The sequence below is a fragment of the Eurosta solidaginis genome, chromosome 5 (assembly GCF_040869045.1).
Source record: "Eurosta solidaginis isolate ZX-2024a chromosome 5, ASM4086904v1, whole genome shotgun sequence".
NCBI lineage: Eukaryota > Metazoa > Arthropoda > Insecta > Diptera > Tephritidae > Eurosta > Eurosta solidaginis.
Genome location: NC_090323.1, coordinates 197,049,208 through 197,069,590, shown reverse-complemented (window position 1 = coordinate 197,069,590; position 20,383 = coordinate 197,049,208). Strand labels below are relative to the sequence as shown.

The 20,383-nt window shown below is 40.6% G+C and overlaps 1 protein-coding gene across 16 annotated transcripts in view; it reads right to left on the bottom strand.

Annotated features, from left to right (window-relative positions):
- Gr64e (Gustatory receptor 64e) overlaps positions 1-20,383 on the bottom strand; it is a 176,231-nt gene that overhangs the window by 9,924 nt on the left and 145,924 nt on the right. For all 16 annotated transcript variants that reach the window (XM_067787304.1, XM_067787306.1, XM_067787311.1 and 13 more), the window contains one exon: positions 153-242. In XM_067787304.1, coding sequence (XP_067643405.1) covers positions 153-242 — 90 coding nt within the window. The remainder of the gene's footprint in view (positions 1-152; positions 243-20,383) is intronic.

Genomic DNA, 20,383 nt, shown 5'->3' with positions numbered 1-20,383 from the left:
GAAATATTCCTAACGTAACCTAAACTATTGAACGGTCCTCATATAATGCTGCATCTTAAGTTTCAAACATATTGGTCGCCCACTTAAACATTATCTTACATACAACATACATTCAAAATATATGGTATATGAAATAAAAAGATTTAACTTACCGAAAGCACCAGTGATCGGGTCAAGTAAAAGAATTTCATACCAGACAATGCTACCACATCTGTGGTCACTTCCTCTGAAAAGCGTTTAAGCTGCGAGAGCATACGTTTGTGAGTGTGTATGTACAAAAATGCAATTTGTATAAAATGTTTGAAAAAAAGAAGAGAAAATTGAAAAAAAGAAAAAAGTCAATAAATACCAGCACACCTTTGATACAAAATGCATTGGAACTCAATACACTGCACGTCGTAATTTGAGTCAAAAATCAATTGGACTCCAACAAAAAAAAAAGCTATAAAAACAAGTTGATAGCACTCCAATAAAAAATTGGAGGCTTTTTGATAACATATCGAAAACTTTTGATAAATAATCGATAACATTTATTTATCAATTTTTAATAATAAATCGATAGCTATCGATAAATAATAGATGAAATTTCGATAAATAGTCGATAACTATTTTCGATAACTTTACGGTAACATATCGAAAATTTTTTGGTAGAAAGTTGATAGATTTTCGGTAACAGTTCGATAACTTTTTTTAAGCAATCGATATCTTTCCGATAACTTGATAACTTTCCAATAAAAAATTAATAACTTTTTGATACGATATCGCAAGTTTTCGATAAATATTCCATATCTTTTCGACTATAAATCGATAACTTTTTCATAACAAACCAATAACTCCAGGATCAAAACCGATAATAATAACCTTTATTATCGACAGAAAATGTATTATATTTTGATTATAAATTGATAACTCCTCTACACCTCGTCGATATACACCTATAGGAAACTGATATCTCGAGGAGAGGAAATGGATATAACCTAATCTAACCATAACCCTTTCGATAACAAACCAATAGCTCAACGACGAACCGATAGGCGCTTTCAGCGAACACAATTTTTTTTTGTTACGTTGCAAACATGTTGCCGTCAGTTGAGTAATAGAAATTTTGTTTTACGAACCAACTGCCAAATGAAATAATTATCCCAAAAATTGTGGGAAAAGAACGTCTTAAATTAGTTTTTAAACGATTTTATTTAGCTTGACTCTGTATAGCGGTCGGCCGCTGTTTACAAATTTTGTAACTAAAATTTAAGTAACTTTCCGATAAGCTACAAGCTTCAAACTTGGAATATAGTTCAGAACCCTATTACAAAGCAATAATAAGAAAAAAACTCCGATAGGTGGCGCATGGATCGAAATATTTAAAAAAATCGTATTTGTGTTCCGATTTGGTTAATATTTGGAACACATAATACATACATCAATAGAAATCGCTTTATGAAAAAAAATCCCGCTAGGTGCGGCATGTATCTGCTTTATCTAGCCCGATATTGAAAATACTCGTAATTGCGGTCCGATTTGGCTCATATTTGTAACATATATTACATACATTCCGGTAGAACTGACATCAAAATACTTTGGAGTTCGACGAGGGGCAAGCATACGTGGCGCTGAGTCGACTAAAGTCTTTAGAGGGATTATTGAGGACAGGAAAAAGTCCTTGTAATAAAGAGTCACTATATGAACTAAATATAATGAGAAATAACAGGCAATTAAATAAAGACTAAAAACTTGAAAATAAAATAATTAAGAAATATTTTTAAGTTAAACGGTTTTATTGAAAGCAATACTGACATTAAGTAATAATAATACTAAAAGTTATAAAATAATTAGGTAGGTCCTAGGTACTAGTCATCATACTCCTCATCAATCTAGGGCGTTGGACGCGCCAAATTTCTATTGATAGTCATAAGTAAGACCAACTGAACCTTAATCATGTTATGCTACGCCTCACATTTTTAGAAATTTCACGCGCACAAAGCTTTTGTTTAATTGTCAGATCAACGTCCTAGATTGATGAGGAGTATGATGACTAGTACCTAGGACCTACCTAATTATTTTTCTAACTTTTAGTATTATTATTACTTAATGTAAGTATTGTTTTTCAATAAAACCGTTTAACTTAAAAATTTTTTTAAATTATTTTATTACATTTAACCATAATATTAAAAGGAAAAATTGTATCCATTACCACCACTTTAAAATGTCAAAGAACTGCCAAATAGCTGAATAAACAAGTTGAGTGAATGTAGCAAAAAATGTCGGCTCAATAATTTGACGTAAAATTCCAACCGTTAAAAAAAACTTCAGAAAATTATCACTCAACGACTGGTCAAAAGTTGTGTTTGCTGAAAGCGCCCGTTTCAAACCTATTCTCTTATACCAACTTTATCATTTGCGTTTACATTCTGTATTCAGACATACAGCGAGCAAAGTTTATTTTCAAATAAAACAAGTAAGGACGGGACTGTCGTCGGCTGTGCCGAAGATTTCATACCTTTCATGAATGGGGCTGAACAATAATCTTATCCCGTTCGTAATCTCCAAATAATGGGATGTATAAGATAAGAAGTATATAGTGAACAGATGTATATATCCAAACGATTTTTTAAGATAAATCTTAATATATAAAAAAACACATGTCACTAAATTTTTGGCCGCGATGGACTCCTAAACTACTGAACCGATTTTGAATTTGTTTTGCACCCCGTGTGTAGTTTGATCTATCTTGAGAAAAAGTATAGGTTACATCTCAGTTTATAGTCGCAATATTATTTTATTGCAAATTTTTTTTATTTGTTTATACGTAATAATAAAAACATGCGTCATCACTCCATAAGCGCTTTCACGCACCGCATAGGCAAGCGCACCACACATCCCCGCGCGCACGCGTTCTATCCTCTCGCCCACAACCGAATGTATTCTGCTGTACCCATTAGGAACTCAACTGCTATAATTTTCGTGTAAAAATTACTTTTGGAGTAATATTTTTGGGTATATTTTTTGTTTCACCTGTACGAAAACAATGAAGCTTTTGTTTGATTTATTTAATATTTAAATTAATTTGAATTGAACGCATGTAGAAGTATTTCTAAATGCATTCAAGAAAACAATGCAATGCATTAATATTGAAAGATACCAAGTCGGACTGGGTTTGTGTACGTGCCAGCGCCATTTCTGCTCGCAGAATGGTTGTAGCTATTTTTTTAGAAAACAAAATGAAGAATATACGTGCACTGACAAAACTTTATTTCGTCTCACTTGAACTTAAAAATTGAATATGGGATATACATATTAGTGATAAGTTTGATGTACATGCATGCTTTGTTTCACCATTATTAACCGGAGGAGATAATTTTAAGATTATCACTCATTTATCTAATAGGATATAATAAATAATAGCCGGGTTTTTTTAAACGGTTTTATTTAGCTTTTACTATGTGTAGCGAACAGAATTTTGTAATCGAAATTTAAGTAACTTCGCGATTAAGCTACAAGCTTAAAAACTTGGAATATAGTTCAGAATCCGATGACATTCTCCTTTTCTCTTTTCTCTGCTCTCAAGTTTCTTCTCATTCCTTTTAATCCCTTATTGCCAGTCCCCAGAAACGTGGTATATATTTTGTTCCACGCCCATTACGAGTTCCCCAGTGCCAGTACCACTCCGCGTCCTCAGTCCCAGTCCTAGTCCCTAATCCCAGTCCTAGTCCGTCTCTGGTCTACTTCCCTGAAAAAAAGGATCGTAAATACTAATATAGGCAAATTTGTATACTACATTTCAAGCAAATCGAATAGGACGTATGTAAATAGGTATGTGGGTATTATTAGTTCATGTCTTTATTTCGGCTTGCATGCATATTTATCAGTTTTGACAGGTTGATGCGACTAAAGTGAATATCACATTGAAAAATTACTTTAAAGCTCTCAGCAACAGGAAAATGTTACCAATTTTTTTTATACCCATGACATGCGATGCAAATGAGCAGAGCCCAGAACTCCAAGTGGAGCTATGCGACTTACAAGCGACTCTGAACTACAGTTATTAGATTTAAAAGGCATTGATTTTTGGAAAGTTGTAAGCAAGGAGAAGTATCCTTACTGCGTCAAGAAGTTTTAAAATTGTATTCAATGTTTGGTAGTACGTACATTTGTGAAAGCTACTTTTCATTCCTTAAGCAAATAAAAACAAATAAAAGAAATAGAGTTACAAATCAGCATTTAGAAGCGCTTCTGAAATTATCAACCACAAACATCAAAATAGATATAGAAAAATTAATTGCGGACAATTTACAGTAGGTTAATATCTCCACTTTAATCCTTCTTTCCGAAATACTATCAAATAAAAAAATTAAAAAACAAAACAAAAAAAAATTTTTTAAATATACAAAAAATAAAAACAAGAAATATAAAAGATTAAATAAAATAATTGAATGAATTTTCTTTTATCAGAATTACAAAATTATTATTATTTATATTATTTTATTTCTAAAAAAACAAAACAAGACAAAAAAAATTAAAAACTTAAAAATATAAAAAAAATTTTAAAAATATAAAAAATTAAATTAAAAAAAATCTAATGATTTTACTTTCTATCAGGATTACAAAATGTATAATTTTCTTTCTAAAATAATATCATTTTATGAATTTTCAAAGTTTTTTACAGTGTACTTTTTACTAGCTCCGTCGCCATTTTTGTTTTTTTTTTTTTTATTTCAAAGTAGGTGTAGTCACGCTTCCATAAGAAGCTTGTGGCGATCCCTGTAATAAAATGTTACGTATACGCAGTGGCACTCATATTTTCATGTGGTGCGGATATACTTCCGTTGTTGTTGTTGTTGTAGCGATAAGGTTGCTCTCCGAAGACTTTGGGGAGTGTTATCGATGTGATGGTCCTTTGCCGGATACAGATCCGGTACGCTCCGGTACCACAGCACCATTAAGGTGTTAGCCCGACCATCTCGGGAACGATTTATGTGGACACATTAAACCTTCAGGCCATTCCCTCCCTCCCCACCCCCAAGTTCCATGAGGAGCTTGAGGTCGCCAGAGCCTCGTCTGTTAGTGAAACAGGATTCGCCGCGGATAGGTGAGGTTGACAATTGGGTTTAGAGAAGCTATATATTACGCTGGCAACCTGAACGGATGCGCTACACAGCCCCTTGAATGATATACTTCCGTTTAATTGCTTGATGATTAATTAAACAACCTGTTTATCAATAAAAAAATATTATAGCGAATGATATCAAGTATAGCACATCAACAGGCCCGCCGAGAGGGTTGGGGGGAGGGGGGGAGGGTTCTGAGGGGGAACGTGATTTCGAGGTACTATGACATTTTTTTAATTCAGGAGAGTCTTTAGTTGAGTAGAGGGTAATTTTCATACCCCTGGGTGACTAGGGTCTCGAGATATAGGCGAAAACGTGGGCCAGTGAATGCCTAGACAGTGTTTATACAATATGGGTATCAAATGAAAGCTGAGGTGTGTTTAGCGACCACATTTTATAACCGAATCTCACAGGCTTTCCTCTTATGAACTGCTTGAAACTATGGCGGCCGAAATATTCCACCATGCTTTCGTCATAGGAAAGATGTTGCTCTAGCACAAAGTTCTCTCGGAATTGTGATTTCAGCTTGTCGGTGAGTGGACGAAGCTTCCATATTTTGTCTTTCTCATCATACTGAAAAATGTCCGCAAAATGAAGGTTGGTGTATATAGTTTCACTACTTTGGACTAGGTAGGCAATTGAAAAGTAAAGTCCTCTCTCGGCGAACGAAAATCATACTCTAAAAGTCACTTATCGTACCCGTCCTGCTATATGGGGCAGAAGCATGGACCATGACAACAGCAGATGAAGCGGCTTTGGGAGTGTTCGAGAGAAAAGTTCTTCGAAAGATTTATGGACCTCTACGCGTTGGCGATGGCGAGTACGGAAGAAGATTTAATGATGAGCTGTACGAGCTATACGCAGACATCAACATAGTCCAGCGAATTAAAACGCAGCGGCTGCGCTGGCTAGGCCATGTTATGCGAATGAAAGATGATGCTCCGGCCAAGAAAGTGTTTCTATCGGAACCCGCCTATGGAAGCAGAGGTAGAGGGCGGCCCCCACTCCGTTGGAAGGACCAGGTGGAAAACGATTTAAACTCCCTTGGTGTGACCAATTGGCGCCGGTTGGCGGAGCGAAGGAGCGACTGGCGCGCCTTGTTGGACGACCATAACCGTTTAGACGGTTAAGCGCCAATTAAGTAAGTAAGTAAAGTATATAGTTTCGAAGCGGTTGCGTCTCATGGCATTTTGAACGATAACACTACCCGTGTCATCTTCCTCAGACCAGTAATCCCTTTTGGCAGGTGCAGGACGATATCCAGTTACAATGAGAATCCCCAATAATACCCGCATTTCTTGGGATGTAATTGCTGGGCTGGTCTTGTTTGGATCTTTGAACACAACATATTTATTAGTTTGATCACACAACATATTTATTACTTCATCATCGAAAAATTTTTCAAAAAATTTGTAAGGTGCCGCTGGATAGACCAAATCGGAGAATGTGTTCAGTGGCCTGCCATATTCTTCTTGTGCAACCCAATTAAACTCGCTGTTCATAATCGCCCGTGACCTTCTTTGCCGCACATATGACTCAGGTAGTTTTGATGGAGTTGATTCAAGTGAGTTTGTCACTGGATCAACAGGAGATGTCACTGTGAACTTGTCGTCATTTCTACAGCAGAAAGTGTAGCTTTATGAGTGTTTGTTGCCCCTAGAATAGGATGCGATGCAGTGTGCTGAGAAGATTCAGTCGTCTATGTTTTGTTCTTATAAAAATATGTTATAGGCAATCCTTTCTGCAAACGAGGAGGTGTTTCAAGAAGGTTTGTTCCCACATTTGACAATGAATGATCCAGCACATCCCTGATGTATCTTGCCAGCTCTTCTTCATTTATAGGGTTATCTTCCTCGTATTCGTCAATCGCTTCTGCATATACCTCTTCACAATTAGTCATTTTCTGCCTCCTAGATAAATTTCTCAATGTACCTCCTTCATCTTCATTTGAGGATTCCTCTTCTGAAATATTTTCTTCATCCGGTGGTTCAAAAATACCTTCTCGATGTCACGTTCATCATCGCCTTGACTTTCTAGCTGCTCAAGGATCTCTTCTGTGCGTAAAACGTCACTTAAATAAAGACATACGAAGCAAGGAAAGAAAAAAGTACACTCGCTATAGTAGTGACCAACGTTACATATATGTAACGTTGACTTTTCAAGGTCTTATCTCTAAGAAAATAAACTTTTTTTTTGTTTTAATTTTATAATATTTCTCTGTAACTGCACGAAATAATTATGTACAAAAATTGTTCCTAGAATTTGAAAAAAACATTTGAAAACAATTACTTACATTTTGCGCTTTCTCATAACTGCAAAAAAAGGGACACAGGAATATTACACAAACTTAAAAACTTCTACTCACTTCGATGGTTCTCAGTAAACTGATCGCACCATGCTTCATCGTAAAGCCTAAACATAAACTTTCGTATTACCACACGAACAATCCCAATTACAGTCGTTCAAAGTGATATTGGTGTACGTTTATCCATACTTATATTACTGTTATATATATATGTAACGTTGGTCAGTAATGGGTTAAATGGGTCTGAAATTGCGCAAAGTTTCTTATCCCAACAATCGGTTGTATGAGATATATACCATATATATCACCGATCTCAATGATTTTTTCAGACAACAATATATGCTATACACGCAAGCATCGGTTGTATGAGATTTATACCATATATATCACCGATCTCAATGATTTTTTGAGACAACAATATATGCTTTACACGTAAGCTATTTGGTGAAATTTGAAGCTTCTAGCTGTTTACATGGGGCTGAAGTTGCAAAAAAAAGTATATATATACTATATATATATACTATATAAATATATATATTGTAACGAATTTTTATTTGCAAATCCTCTTATTTGCAATCCTCTGCTAAGTTCGAATCACTAAACTGTTGAATAAATAACTCCAATATTGAATGATGGAAAAATGGCCTTTATTAAGTACTTCAAAATAACACTCAAACTGTGCAACGAATAGCTTAATAACCAAACTGATATCTTAAAGGAAACTGACTTTCAAAATAATAGTGCTATTGCTCGCTAGATATCGTCTTACTCGTAACTGCTTGACAATTCAAATCAAACTGAATTACTTCTTACTCGCTGGCGCCGCTTTTATAGTTTACGCTGCATACTTCTAGGCTCTTCGATTTCCAGAAGTTACTAGTTGTTTCGGCTACAAAATCGCCAGCCACAACTACGTGCACAAATTATTGCTCTCTCTTGTGACAACTCAGATAAGGTATATGCATGTGTTTGTAATTTACAGTCTCCCGCACACACATAAGCGTATAAGTAAATTCATCGGTGTGTGACATCTCATCTCTTGCTGCCTTGTATGTAAATGTTGCTCGTCGGAATGTGTACATATGTGTAGACGCAATTATTTATTCGTTTATGTAGATACATAATGATTGAATTATTGATGTGCATTCACGTCACTGCTTAGATCGGCTTAGAGCTGGCAGCACTCCTTAGTTTTGCTAATATTCGTAACACTGCTGTTAAGTGGCGCACAGTGTACTTCCAGCAGCCTTTGATATTTCTCACTTTTAGTTGCTATCAGTTCTCCATCGCCTCAATTTCGGTGCACAGAATTTATACATATGTTCATGTGTACCTACATACTTGTATTCCCATATGTACGTGCATATTTATGTACCAACATATGACGATACAAATGTACGAATACATGTACATACGCTGCAATGCGAATATATTCACCGGCATATACAGCCGTTAGTTAACCGCTAGGTAAAATTCCTTTACTGAAAGCTAAATTGATTTTTTGCCCTTTCATCATAATTATTCAGTCTTGAGAATTTGAAGAGTGAGCGCGTGCATAAATATATATGTAGCACATAGAAGGCACAAATGTAAGTTCTAAACAATTGAATATCTAATATGCAATCTTTAAAGAAAATTAATAAAGATTTCAGCGCTATCATCATTTGGTGTTTTATTTGGATTTTAACGCTAGGAATATCTGCCAACTGCACGCGACTCAACATCCTGAAATATTTTTGCAATCGACATAGACTTGAGATCAAAATTAATTCAACTGCATATGACATGACAGACAAAGACGTTCTTAATAGCGATGGAGGGGCAACAGGTGCCAACCAGCGTAACGAAACATCTTCTGCCGGCGCGGATGCGCATTCAAAGGTGCCAGAAAATGGTGATGGCAATATCAACGCTACAACTGACAAAGGCGAACAAAGCAACATAGGGGTGGACATAACAGGTAGTTTGCCCGCATCGTCTACCCACTCATCCACGCCAACGCAGAACACAAACGTTGATCCTAAAAATAAACAGTTTGACGATCTCGTGAATCAGGTTCTAAGCGGATCGCTTTTCACAAGCACAGGTGTCTGTCGCGATACGCAGCGAGCGACTACTATCGAAGAAAGTAACGCATGGGCGATTCCTGGAAAAGCCGCCCCAATAGGGTCACGGCCAAGTTTATCTTTTCGGCCAAGCGCAGCGAACTGCAATTATTCTCTGCCATACGGTAACAGTTACGCCGACATAGTAGCGCCTTCGTCTACTGCTCTGCCAGCAGCGGGATTCGGCTGCAATTTGCCAAATATAGAGTTTAACGGTACGCTACCGACAAATGCAACTACGTCAAAGGGTATCTTATCATCGTCACAAATAGCAGCACGTCATGTTATCACTAGAGAGTTACCTCCATTCTCCGGCAAACCTGAGGAATGGCTCCTGTTCATAAGCAATTATGAACAATCGACTGAGAGATGCGGATTTAGTAATGAAGAGAACCTTATTCGCCTACAGAAATGCCTGAAAGGTCCAGCTTTGGAAGCTGTGCGAGGTAAGTTGGTGATTCCCGCCACTGTTCCGTACGTAATAGGAACTCTAAAAATGCTGTTCGGGCGCCCTGAAATTGTGCATGCGGCTTTACAACGCAAACTCAGGGAAGAGCCTGCTGTGAGACACAACAATTTGGACTCAGTAATACGATTGGCGCTGGCCGTTCAGAACTACTGCGCTACAATGTTGGCCATCGGCCTCAGCGAGTATCTAAACGACCCTCTATTGCTGAATGAATTAGTCGGCAAGTTGCCTGGCGACTTGAAACTCGACTGGGGTAGGCACAGATTATCTGCTGGCGGTATCAACTTGGCCACGTTTGATCAGTGGTTGTTTAATGTAGCCATGTGCGCGACTATGGTGACCTCGTACGAGCCTCAAGCTGCAGACAACACGAAGAGCGGAGGTGGAAAGCAAGTCAAAGAGCGTGTATTGGTACACGTGGTAGAGAATCGTGATAAAGGTAAAGGTAGCAAGAACTCAAAATCGTTAGAGGGCGTTTCGTGTCCCAAGTGTAAGGGACAGCATCGTTTGCCGGATTGTGACACGTTTAGAGCGCTTGATGTAAAAGGTCGCTGGGAGTTCGTTAAAAGTGAAAGGCTCTGCTTCTCTTGCTTCATGCGACATCTTGTACGATACTGCAAAACGAAGAAACGATGCGGCGTGGACGGGTGCACTTCCACCCACAGCACTTTGCTACATTCGGCTGCTACCGTGGGGGCGACGTTCAACCACAACAACAAATCGATACCAAAGCTACACCGAAAGCGGATCAAAAGGAATCTACTGTTCTATTTCATAGCCGATCCGCTACGAAGGCTCTGTTCCGATATGTGCCCGTAACGCTTTATGGTAAGGTGAAGCAAGTACATACATACGCTTTAATAGATGAAGGCTCTGCATGCACATTAATCGAAAGCAAATTAGCAGACGAACTTGAGTTGGAGGGTCCAACAGAGCAGTTGTGTTTAAAGTGGACCGGTGATCAGACGCAGACTGAACAGAACTCCAAATCAGTGTACTTGAATGTATCAGCAATTGGCAAAGAGGAACAACGCTACTTGTTGAAAGGCGTCCGTACGGTAACGTCCTTGGATTTGCCCACGCAAAGCGTCGATGAACAGTTGTTACGCCAACGATACCACCTTAAATCAGTTCCTATTCAAGCGTACACGAATGTAAAACCTCACATTATCATCGGCCTTGACAATATTAAGGTAAGCGTTCCCATAGAAATAATCGAAGCAGAAGACGATGACGTTATTGCCGTCCGCTGCAGACTGGGTTGGGCAGTGTATGGGCGACACAACAACAAAAACCAAACTACACCTCGTATTTTGCACATATGCGAATGCAGTGATGCTGGTATTGCCCGTAAGCTAGATGAAGCGGTGAAAACGTATTTTTCACTTGAGTCAATGGGAGTGAGCATCACAACCAAACCCCTGAGATCGAAGGAAGATGAACGTTCACTGCAAATTATGGAGAACACGAGCAAATATCTAGCAAACGAAAAACGCTGGGAGACTGGTCTTCTATGGAGGTTCGACAACATCGATTTGCCTGACTCATACCAGATGGCTCTCAAACGACTTAACTGCCTCGAGGCGAAGATGGCCAAAGACTCACAGCTAAATTCTTTTATGATAAGTACTATCGAAAGCTACATTAAAAATGGCTACGTACGCAAATTGTCAAATGGGGAGATAATGAGAAATTCTCGTTCATGGTTCTTGCCGATTTTCACAGTAACCAATCCTAACAAAATGAAAACGCGGTTGGTTTGGGATGCAGCCGCAAAGGTATGCGGCGTTGCTTTGAATGATGTCCTGTTGAAAGGGCCCGATTTAATGGCTTCGTTAATTGGAGTGCTGATGCGCTTCCGAGAGCGAAGGGTAGCTATTACCGGTGATATACGACAAACGTTTCACCAAATAAAAGTACGACAAGAGGACTTAGCTGCTCAACAATTTTTATGGCGAGACGGTGAAAAAGCGCGCTCTCCCGATGTATATGTTATGCAGGTAATGACATTTGGCGCGTCATGTTCCCCCGCTCTTGCTAATTTCATTAAAAATAAGAACGCGGATAGATTCATTAGTAAACACCCAGAAGCAGTCAAGGCGATACATAAAAACACTTTCGTGGATGACTGGTTACAGTCCGTGGACTCTGAAGAGCAAATGTTAGAGTTGGCAGAAATAGTGAAACGCATCCATGCAGACGGCGGATTTGAAATGAGGCATTGGCTATCAAACTCAAGGCGTGTTGTTCGAGCCTTAGATGACGAAATGGAGACATCAGCAAAAAATATTGTATTGTCTGACGAGCCTCGAGAGAAGGTGCTCGGCATGTGGTGGTTACCATCTGAAGATTCTCTGACATTCGTCGTAAAGCCCGAGCTAATTGCTAAAGCATCGCTTGCCACATCATCGAAACGACAAGTATTAAGCGTAGTTATGTCGATTTTTGATCCACTCGGACTCCTCGGCTTCTTCAACATTCGAGCCAAAATTATTCTTCAGAACATATGGCGATCAGGAGTTGGATGGGACGACAATCTCAAAGATGACGAAGAATCAGACTGGCAGCAATGGCTTAAGTTAGTGTCAAAGCTGAACGATGTACGTATACCTCGATGCATGCCCTTTGGTAGTTGTGCAAAGTCAAATCAGTTGCATACGTTCGTAGATGCTAGCATTGATGCATATGCTGCGGTGACATATCTACGCGCAGATATGGATGACGACGTTCGCTGTCTCATAGTTGCTTCAAAGACTAGAGTCGCACCATTGAAGCCCATATCAATTCCTCGTATGGAATTAATGGCAGCAATATTAGGGCTGCGACTATCAAATTGTATTGAGTCAGAAGCATCAATACGAATCGACCGCCGTTTCTTCTGGACAGATTCAAGAGACGTACTTTGCTGGATACGGTCCGATGCGCGTAAATTTCAACAATTTGTGGCTGTTCGAATTGGCGAAATTTTGGAAGGGTCCGACGTAACCAGCTGGAACTGGGTTCCATCCCACCATAATGTGGCTGACGATGGAACTAAGTGGGTTAAGACCCCGGAAATAAATGGGTCAACACGTTGGTTTATTGGACCAAACTTTTTGTATATGGATGAGTCGCAGTGGCCACAAATAGACGCCACAAGTAGGACCACTGAGGCGAACGTAGTTTGCCATAACGAAGTGATACGCACCCGTGCATGTGTATTAGCTTGTATTTCACCCGATCCCAGCCGCTTTAGTAAATTGGAGCGCCTTCGAGCAGCACAGAGATCCCTACTACACTTTCTACGAATCATATCAAAGAAGCCGTTCGAAGCAGTATTAAAGAAAATCATAGAGCTGAAACGAGACGTCGAAATGGATATCGTGCTTATTCGCATTTGCCAAGAAGAATCATTTTCAGAGGAGATCAGCTGTCTCAAATCAAACAAACAAATAAGTGATAGAAAGAGCCATCTGTTTAAATGCTCACCGTATTTAGACGACCATGGAATTCTTCGCATAAGAGGTCGCGTAGATGCCATAGAAGCAGTGGAAATCGACGTAAAACGCCCTATCATTCTACCGCGGCGTCACCGTATAACATACTTGATTGCAGAGTTTTACCACAGAAAGTACCACCATCTACATAACGAGATTGTCGTTAACGAGCTACGCCAACGCTATTGGATTTCGGGGTTAAGAGCGCTGGTAAGAGAAGTTTCGAAGCAATGCCCAGCTTGTCATATACGAAAAGCTCAACCCTCTCCACCGGAGATGGGTGAACTTCCTGTGGAGCGGTTATCACCACATACTCGGCCCTATACGTTCACTGGCGTGGACTACTTTGGCCCCATAGACATAGCAGTTGGGCGTCGTCGTGAAAAACGCTGGGGCGTTTTGTTCACCTGCCTCACTACACGGGCAGTTTATTTAGACATCGTGCCATCGCTATCCACCGATTCGTTTCTGATGGCTTTGAAAAGTTTTACTGCTCGACGAGGTGTGCCTAAACGAATTATTTCTGACAACGGCACTAACTTTCGTGGCGCCAGCAGGGTGTTGAAAGAAAGCATCGAGTGCATATCACCGAACGATATAGAAAAGCAGTATCCAGAGATGTCATTCAGCTTTATACCGCCGGGCGCGCCTCATATGGGTGGGGCGTGGGAAAGAATGGTACGCTCTACCAAATCAATATTGACTGAGATTCTACCAAAAGCAAAATTACGTGAAGAAGTTCTGCGTGCTACATTAGCCGACGTCGAGTTTATGCTGAACTCACGACCACTGACGTATGTACCCCTAGATTCGATGGATGCTGAGGCGCTAACACCCAACCACTTTTTGGTTGGCAGTTCCAATGGGTTACGCGAGCGAGGAGAACCGCACCAAACAGGTGCCTCGTTAGCCAAAGATTTTCGCATTGCTGGTCAGATAGCCGACGTGTTTTGGAAAAGGTGGCTGCGAGAGTATTTACCAACTTTAACAAGGCGCACGAAGTGGTTTCAGCCGCCACTCGCACCCATCGCCGTAAACGACATAGTTATTATTGTAGACGAGAACAGCAAGCGCTGCTCGTGGCCAAAAGGTATAGTAGTAGACATTCACCACTCGAAAGATGGACAAGTTCGCAGTGCTATCGTTCGTACAGCTGATGGTCTCGTTACCCGCCCAGCAGTTAAGCTTGCAAAATTAGACATAAAGGAAGATGGTAATGCACAGCGCAGTGATGCTAGTGAATTACGGGGTGGGGAATGTTAAGTGGCGCACAGTGTACTTCCAGCAGCCTTTGATATTTCTCACTTTTAGTTGCTATCAGCTCTCCACGCCTCAATTTCGGTGCACAGAATTTATACATATGTTCATGTGTACCTACATACTTGTATTCCCATATGTACGTGCATATTTATGTACCAACATATGACGATACAAATGTACGAATACATGTACATACGCTGCAATGCGAATATATTCACCGGCATATACAGCCGTTAGTTGACCGCTAGGTAAAATTCCTTTACTGAAAGCTAAATTGATTTTTTGCCCTTTCATCATAATTATTCAGTCTTGAGAATTTGAAGAGTGAGCGCGTGCATAAATATATATGTAGCACATAGAAGGCACAAATGTAAGTTCTAAACAATTGAATATCTAATATGCAATCTTTAAAGAAAATTAATAAAGATTTCAGCGCTATCATCATTTGGTGTTTTATTTGGATTTTAACGCTAGGAATATCTGCCAACTGCACGCGACTCAACAACTGCCCTCCACCTAAGTCTGATCGTCCCGATCAGACAAATCTCTCGATCTAAACGCTGCTAATCTCTCCAAATGAACCACTTTCATTTTGGTTCGTGGTTTGGTAGTGGTTTGTATGCGGTACACTACATCGTTGATCCGTTTTACAACTTTGTATGGGCCTTCCCAGTTACACTGCAATTTCGGGGACAAACCTTTTTTTCGTTGTGGGTTGTATAGCAGCACCAAATCTCCTTCCTGAAACCCTTCCGAATTAATTGCTTTATCGTACCTCGCTTTCATCTTGTCACTCATAATCTTTGCTCGTTGCCTTACCAGATCGTGTATCTCTCTCAGCTCTTCTTCTAAGACATCAGTGGATTTCTTGACATTCCTCTCCGCATCGGCATCTATCCCATACTTCAAATCAGCTGGCAGTCGAAGGTCATTGCCAAAAATTACCTTTGCGGGAGTTTGGCCCGTTGTGTCATGTACTGCCGATCGGTAGGCCATCAAGAATAATGATATGTGTGTATCCCAGTCCTTATGGTACTTGTCGACTACTTTCCTTAAATGCTCCTCCAATGTTCTATTGAAACGTTCCACCATACCATCGGACTGAGGATGCAATGCAGTTGTCCGTGTTTTTCGAATGCCCAACTTCTTGCACAGTTCTTGGAACACAGCTGATTCAAAATTCCTGCCTTGGTCAGAATGTAACTCCATTGGTACACCATACCTGGCAACCCATTCGTTTTTAACCACTTCTGCTACTGTTTCTGCTTCTTGGTTTGGGATTGGGTATACCTCTGGCCATTTACTGAAATAATCCATAACCACCAGTACGTATTTGTTTCCGCGGTTGCTAGTAGGAAATGGACCTGCGACATCCATGGCGATCCTTTCAAATGGTGCACCTGAAATATACTGCTTCATCTGGCCACGACTTCGGGTTTTGGGCCCTTTCGCTCTGTTGCATACCTCGCAATTGGCAATCCACTCGGTGACCGACTGACGGCAACCAACCCAATAGAATCTCTGCTTAATTTTCTCGAGTGTCTTCGTGATTCCAAGATGGCCTCCACTTGGACCATTGTGCAACTCGCTGAGCACGTCAGGAATCCTCTTTCTGGGAACAACTATAAGTTTCTTCTTGCACTGACCATCCTCACTCTCCCATACTCGATGCAAGCAACCGGATATCAATTCCAAACTGTTCCACTGTGCCCAATATGACTTCGCAATGGGACTCTCTGCTGACATATCCTCTCTGCTTGGTCTTTTGTTTCGTTCGAGCCCTTGCATAACATGTGACAGATCCGTATCTTCTAGCTGACACTTTCTTAGTTGTTCCTTGTCCCATTCATCCGTACACGTTATAGTCATTAGCCGGACATCTATAATGTCTTCTTTAGCCTCGGCCTTTGAACAGTGCTTGCATTCCAAACTACATGGCCTTCGTGACATTGCATCGGCATTTCCATGGGTACTACCTTTTCGATGCTCAATGGAAAAGTCATAGCTTTGAAGTCGCTCGATCCACCGTGCCAATTGTCCTTCCGGATTACGGAACTGCAGAAGCCATTTCAATGCTGCGTGATCTGTCCTGACATGGAATCGCTGGCCGTAGAGGTATTTGTGAAAATGTTTAATGCACTCTACCAATGCCAACAGCTCTCTCCGCGTAACACAGTAGTTCCTCTCTGGTTTTCCAATCGAACGGCTGTAATATGCAACTACCTTCTCCTGTCCATCGACCAGTTGTGATAAAACGCCTCCTATAGCATATCCACTTGCATCTGTATCTAGAATAAATGTTGCTCCTGGAATCGGATATGCTAACATTGGGGCAGTGCACAAACGCTCCTTCAATGTTTGGAAAGCCACTTCTTGCTCCTTCTTCCATTCAAAAGCTTTGTTTTTTTCTTGTAAGCTCATGGAGGCTATGGGCTACGCTGGAAAAATTTGGTACAAATCGGCGGTAATATGTGCACAGCCCAAGAAAACTTCTCAATTCATGTAGATTCTGTGGTCTTGGCCAATCCTGTACAGCCTCTATTTTTTCGTTCGCAGTGCAGATGCCCTCTGTCGTTACCTTGTGACCCAAATAATTGACTTCCTTTTTAAACAGCGCACACTTTTTGGGACTTAACTTCAGACAAGCGCCAGCTTTTCTCTGGAAAACTTCCTCCAAGTTCTTAAGATGTTCATCAAAGTTCTTGCCCAATACGATGATGTCGTCCAGGTACACCAAGCATGTTTTCCAATGTAGTCCTTTCAGTACCTGGTCCATGAGTCTCTCAAAGTAGCTGGTGCATTACAAAGTCCAAAAGGCATCACTGTAAATTGCCAAAGACCATCACCGACACTGAAGGCTGTTTTCTCTTTATCTTCCTCCTTCACCTCCACTTGCCAGTAGCCGCTTTTCAAGTCCAGCGTGGAAAACCATTTCGTACCAGATAGCGAGTCCAGAGTGTCGTCAATTCTTGGCAATGGGTAGCTATCCTTTTTCGTTACGTCATTCAACTTCCGGTAGTCCACGCAAAACCTCATTTTTCCATCCTTCTTTTTTACAAGTACTACCGGTGAGCTCCATGGACTAGCTGATGGTTCGATGACGCCACTGTCGTTCATTTCTTGAATGATTTGACTCACAACTTCCCGCTTCGCCAGTGGAACCCTACGTGGAGCTTGACGGATCGGTCTCGCATCTCCAGTGTCAATTTGATGTTTCACAACGTTGGTGCGGCCTGGTTTGGAACCATCCTGGTCAAATATGTTCGCGTATTTTATGAGCAGTTGTTTTGCCTTACTCTGATAGGCTTCCTCTAGCCCATGCGTCCATGCCGTGATATCATTTGAAAGATCAGTATTACTAGATGAAACGTATTCCTGGAGCTGTTCACAGTTAATAACTACTTTAGCCTCTTGGCATCTTCCCAAAATAGATCCTTTGGTCAAATTGAATGGTGACTTGAACTCATTGAGTACTCTTACCGGAATACGTCCATCTTGTTTTGTCATAGCCAGGGTTTTTCCTACAAGTATGTTCAGTGCTGATTTATTTGCTGCTTCGACAACCCACAATTTGTTTGTCCCACAATCTCCATCAACCTTTGCCCAGATGACTGCTTCTGATTTTGGTGGTATTTGCTGACTCTCTTCCACCAGCACTCGTTTACTGCTGTAGCCTCTTTCGTAGCCGAAATTAAGTGGCACATCCATGTTCTTATATCGCATCGTCTTGCTTTGCATGTCGATCTTGATGCCCTGGTCGATTAAGAAGTCCACTCCAATTATGATTTCATCAACAATCTCTGCCACTATAAAATTGTGTACTACCGTGACGTTCCCAATTGCAACTTCACATGATACTTCTCCTAGAACCGTGCTGTCTTCTCCAGTGGCTGTACGCAATCTTGCTCCATGCAATGGTGTTATCTTCTTGTTGACTAAATCCGCTCGAATGATGGAATGAGATGCACCCGTATCTACAGTCAGTAAACGTTCCTTTCCATCCACATGTCCTCCGACAGTAAGATTGTTTGACCTTCTTCCAATTTGTGAGATAGAGATTATGGGGCATTCAATTGAGGGAGCCAGCTGTCGCCCCTTGCGGCTGACTCGCTTTAGTTTAACGATTGAGTGGACTTGGAGATTTGCTCATCTCCTTCAGCTCTGCGTTTACGGCCACCCACATTGTTGGAGCTATTGGGACCGGTGCTGCAATGTCGTGCAATATGACCTGGGTTGCCGCACTTGAAACATTTAATAACTCCGGCATTTTTCTGTTGTGATCCCTTCAGTGCTTCCAAAATTGTGTCTACCCATTCTGGCCTTTCTACTTCTACACGATGAGCCTTATATGCTGGTTTACTTAATAGGGAGGCAGTTTCCTGAGTCAATGCATGTGATACCGTTTCAGCAAATGTCAGTTTTGGGTTCGCGTATGTAGCTCGCTTCGTTTCCACGTCTCGTATGCCATTTATAAAACTCTGGATTTTTACCCTCTCGGTGTATTCCACGGGTGCGTCCGCATTTGCGAGATGAGCCAATCTTTCAATATCTGTAGCAAACTCCTGCAATGTTTCATTTGCTTTTTGGTAGCGGTTTTGCAACTCAATTTGGAATATCTGTTTCCTATGCTCGCTTCCATAACGTCGTTCTACAGCAGCCATCAATGCTTCATAATTGTTCCGCTCTCCTTCGGGAATCGTCTGTAGAATTTCCGCTGCTGGCCCCTTCAATGCCACGAATAGTGCAGCAACTTTATCTTCCGCATTCCAGTTGTTCACTGCTGCGGTCTTCTCAAACTGTAGCTTGAAGACCTGGAAAGGAAGAGAACCGTCAAAAGATGGAGTTTTTACCTTCGTATTGCTCGCTGAAGCAGTCGGCCGATTAAGTTGCAATTCCTGTATACGACCTCTCAATGCATCCACCTCTGCCTCGAATTTTTCTTAAAACTGCGTTATTTTCTCGTCCATACGCGCTTCGAGTTTTGATGATATACGCGCCTCTTGCTCTTTCAGTTGTGTTTCCATCATTGATGTAATCTGTGTCGACATTTCTGAAATACGTGTCTCATGTGTTTCCAGCTGGGATGCCATATATGCCTTTTGCTCTTCCAATTGTGATGTTATACGGGTTTCCTGCGATTCCAGTTGGGATGACATGTTGGTGGATATTTGTGATGACATTTCTGTTATACGTGCCTCTTGCGCTTCCATCTTAGATGTTACTGTCGATGTTTGAGCAGTTATTGCAGCCAATATCATGTTCAAGTCTGTGCTGGTAATTGTCTGTGATGATTCGTTTTTCTCTTCAATTTTTGTTGTCTCCTCGCCATCAAGATGAAAGACATACTCTTCCACATCAATTCCTTCTAATTCCATTGCCTCTCGTAGTCGTGCCTGAAGTTCGAGTTTAATGCCAGTTGTATTCAATCCACGGTTCTCCAACTCCTTCTTCAGTTGCGGGATCTTCAATTCACTTAACTTTGCCATGTCCTTGTTGTCCTCTGGAATTTATTCAACAATCCCACTTCTGACACCAAATTGTAACGAATTTTTATTTGCAAATCCTCTTATTTGCAATCCTCTGCTAAGTTCGAATCACTAAACTGTTGAATAAATAACTCCAATATTGAATGATGGAAAAATGGCCTTTATTAAAGTACTTCA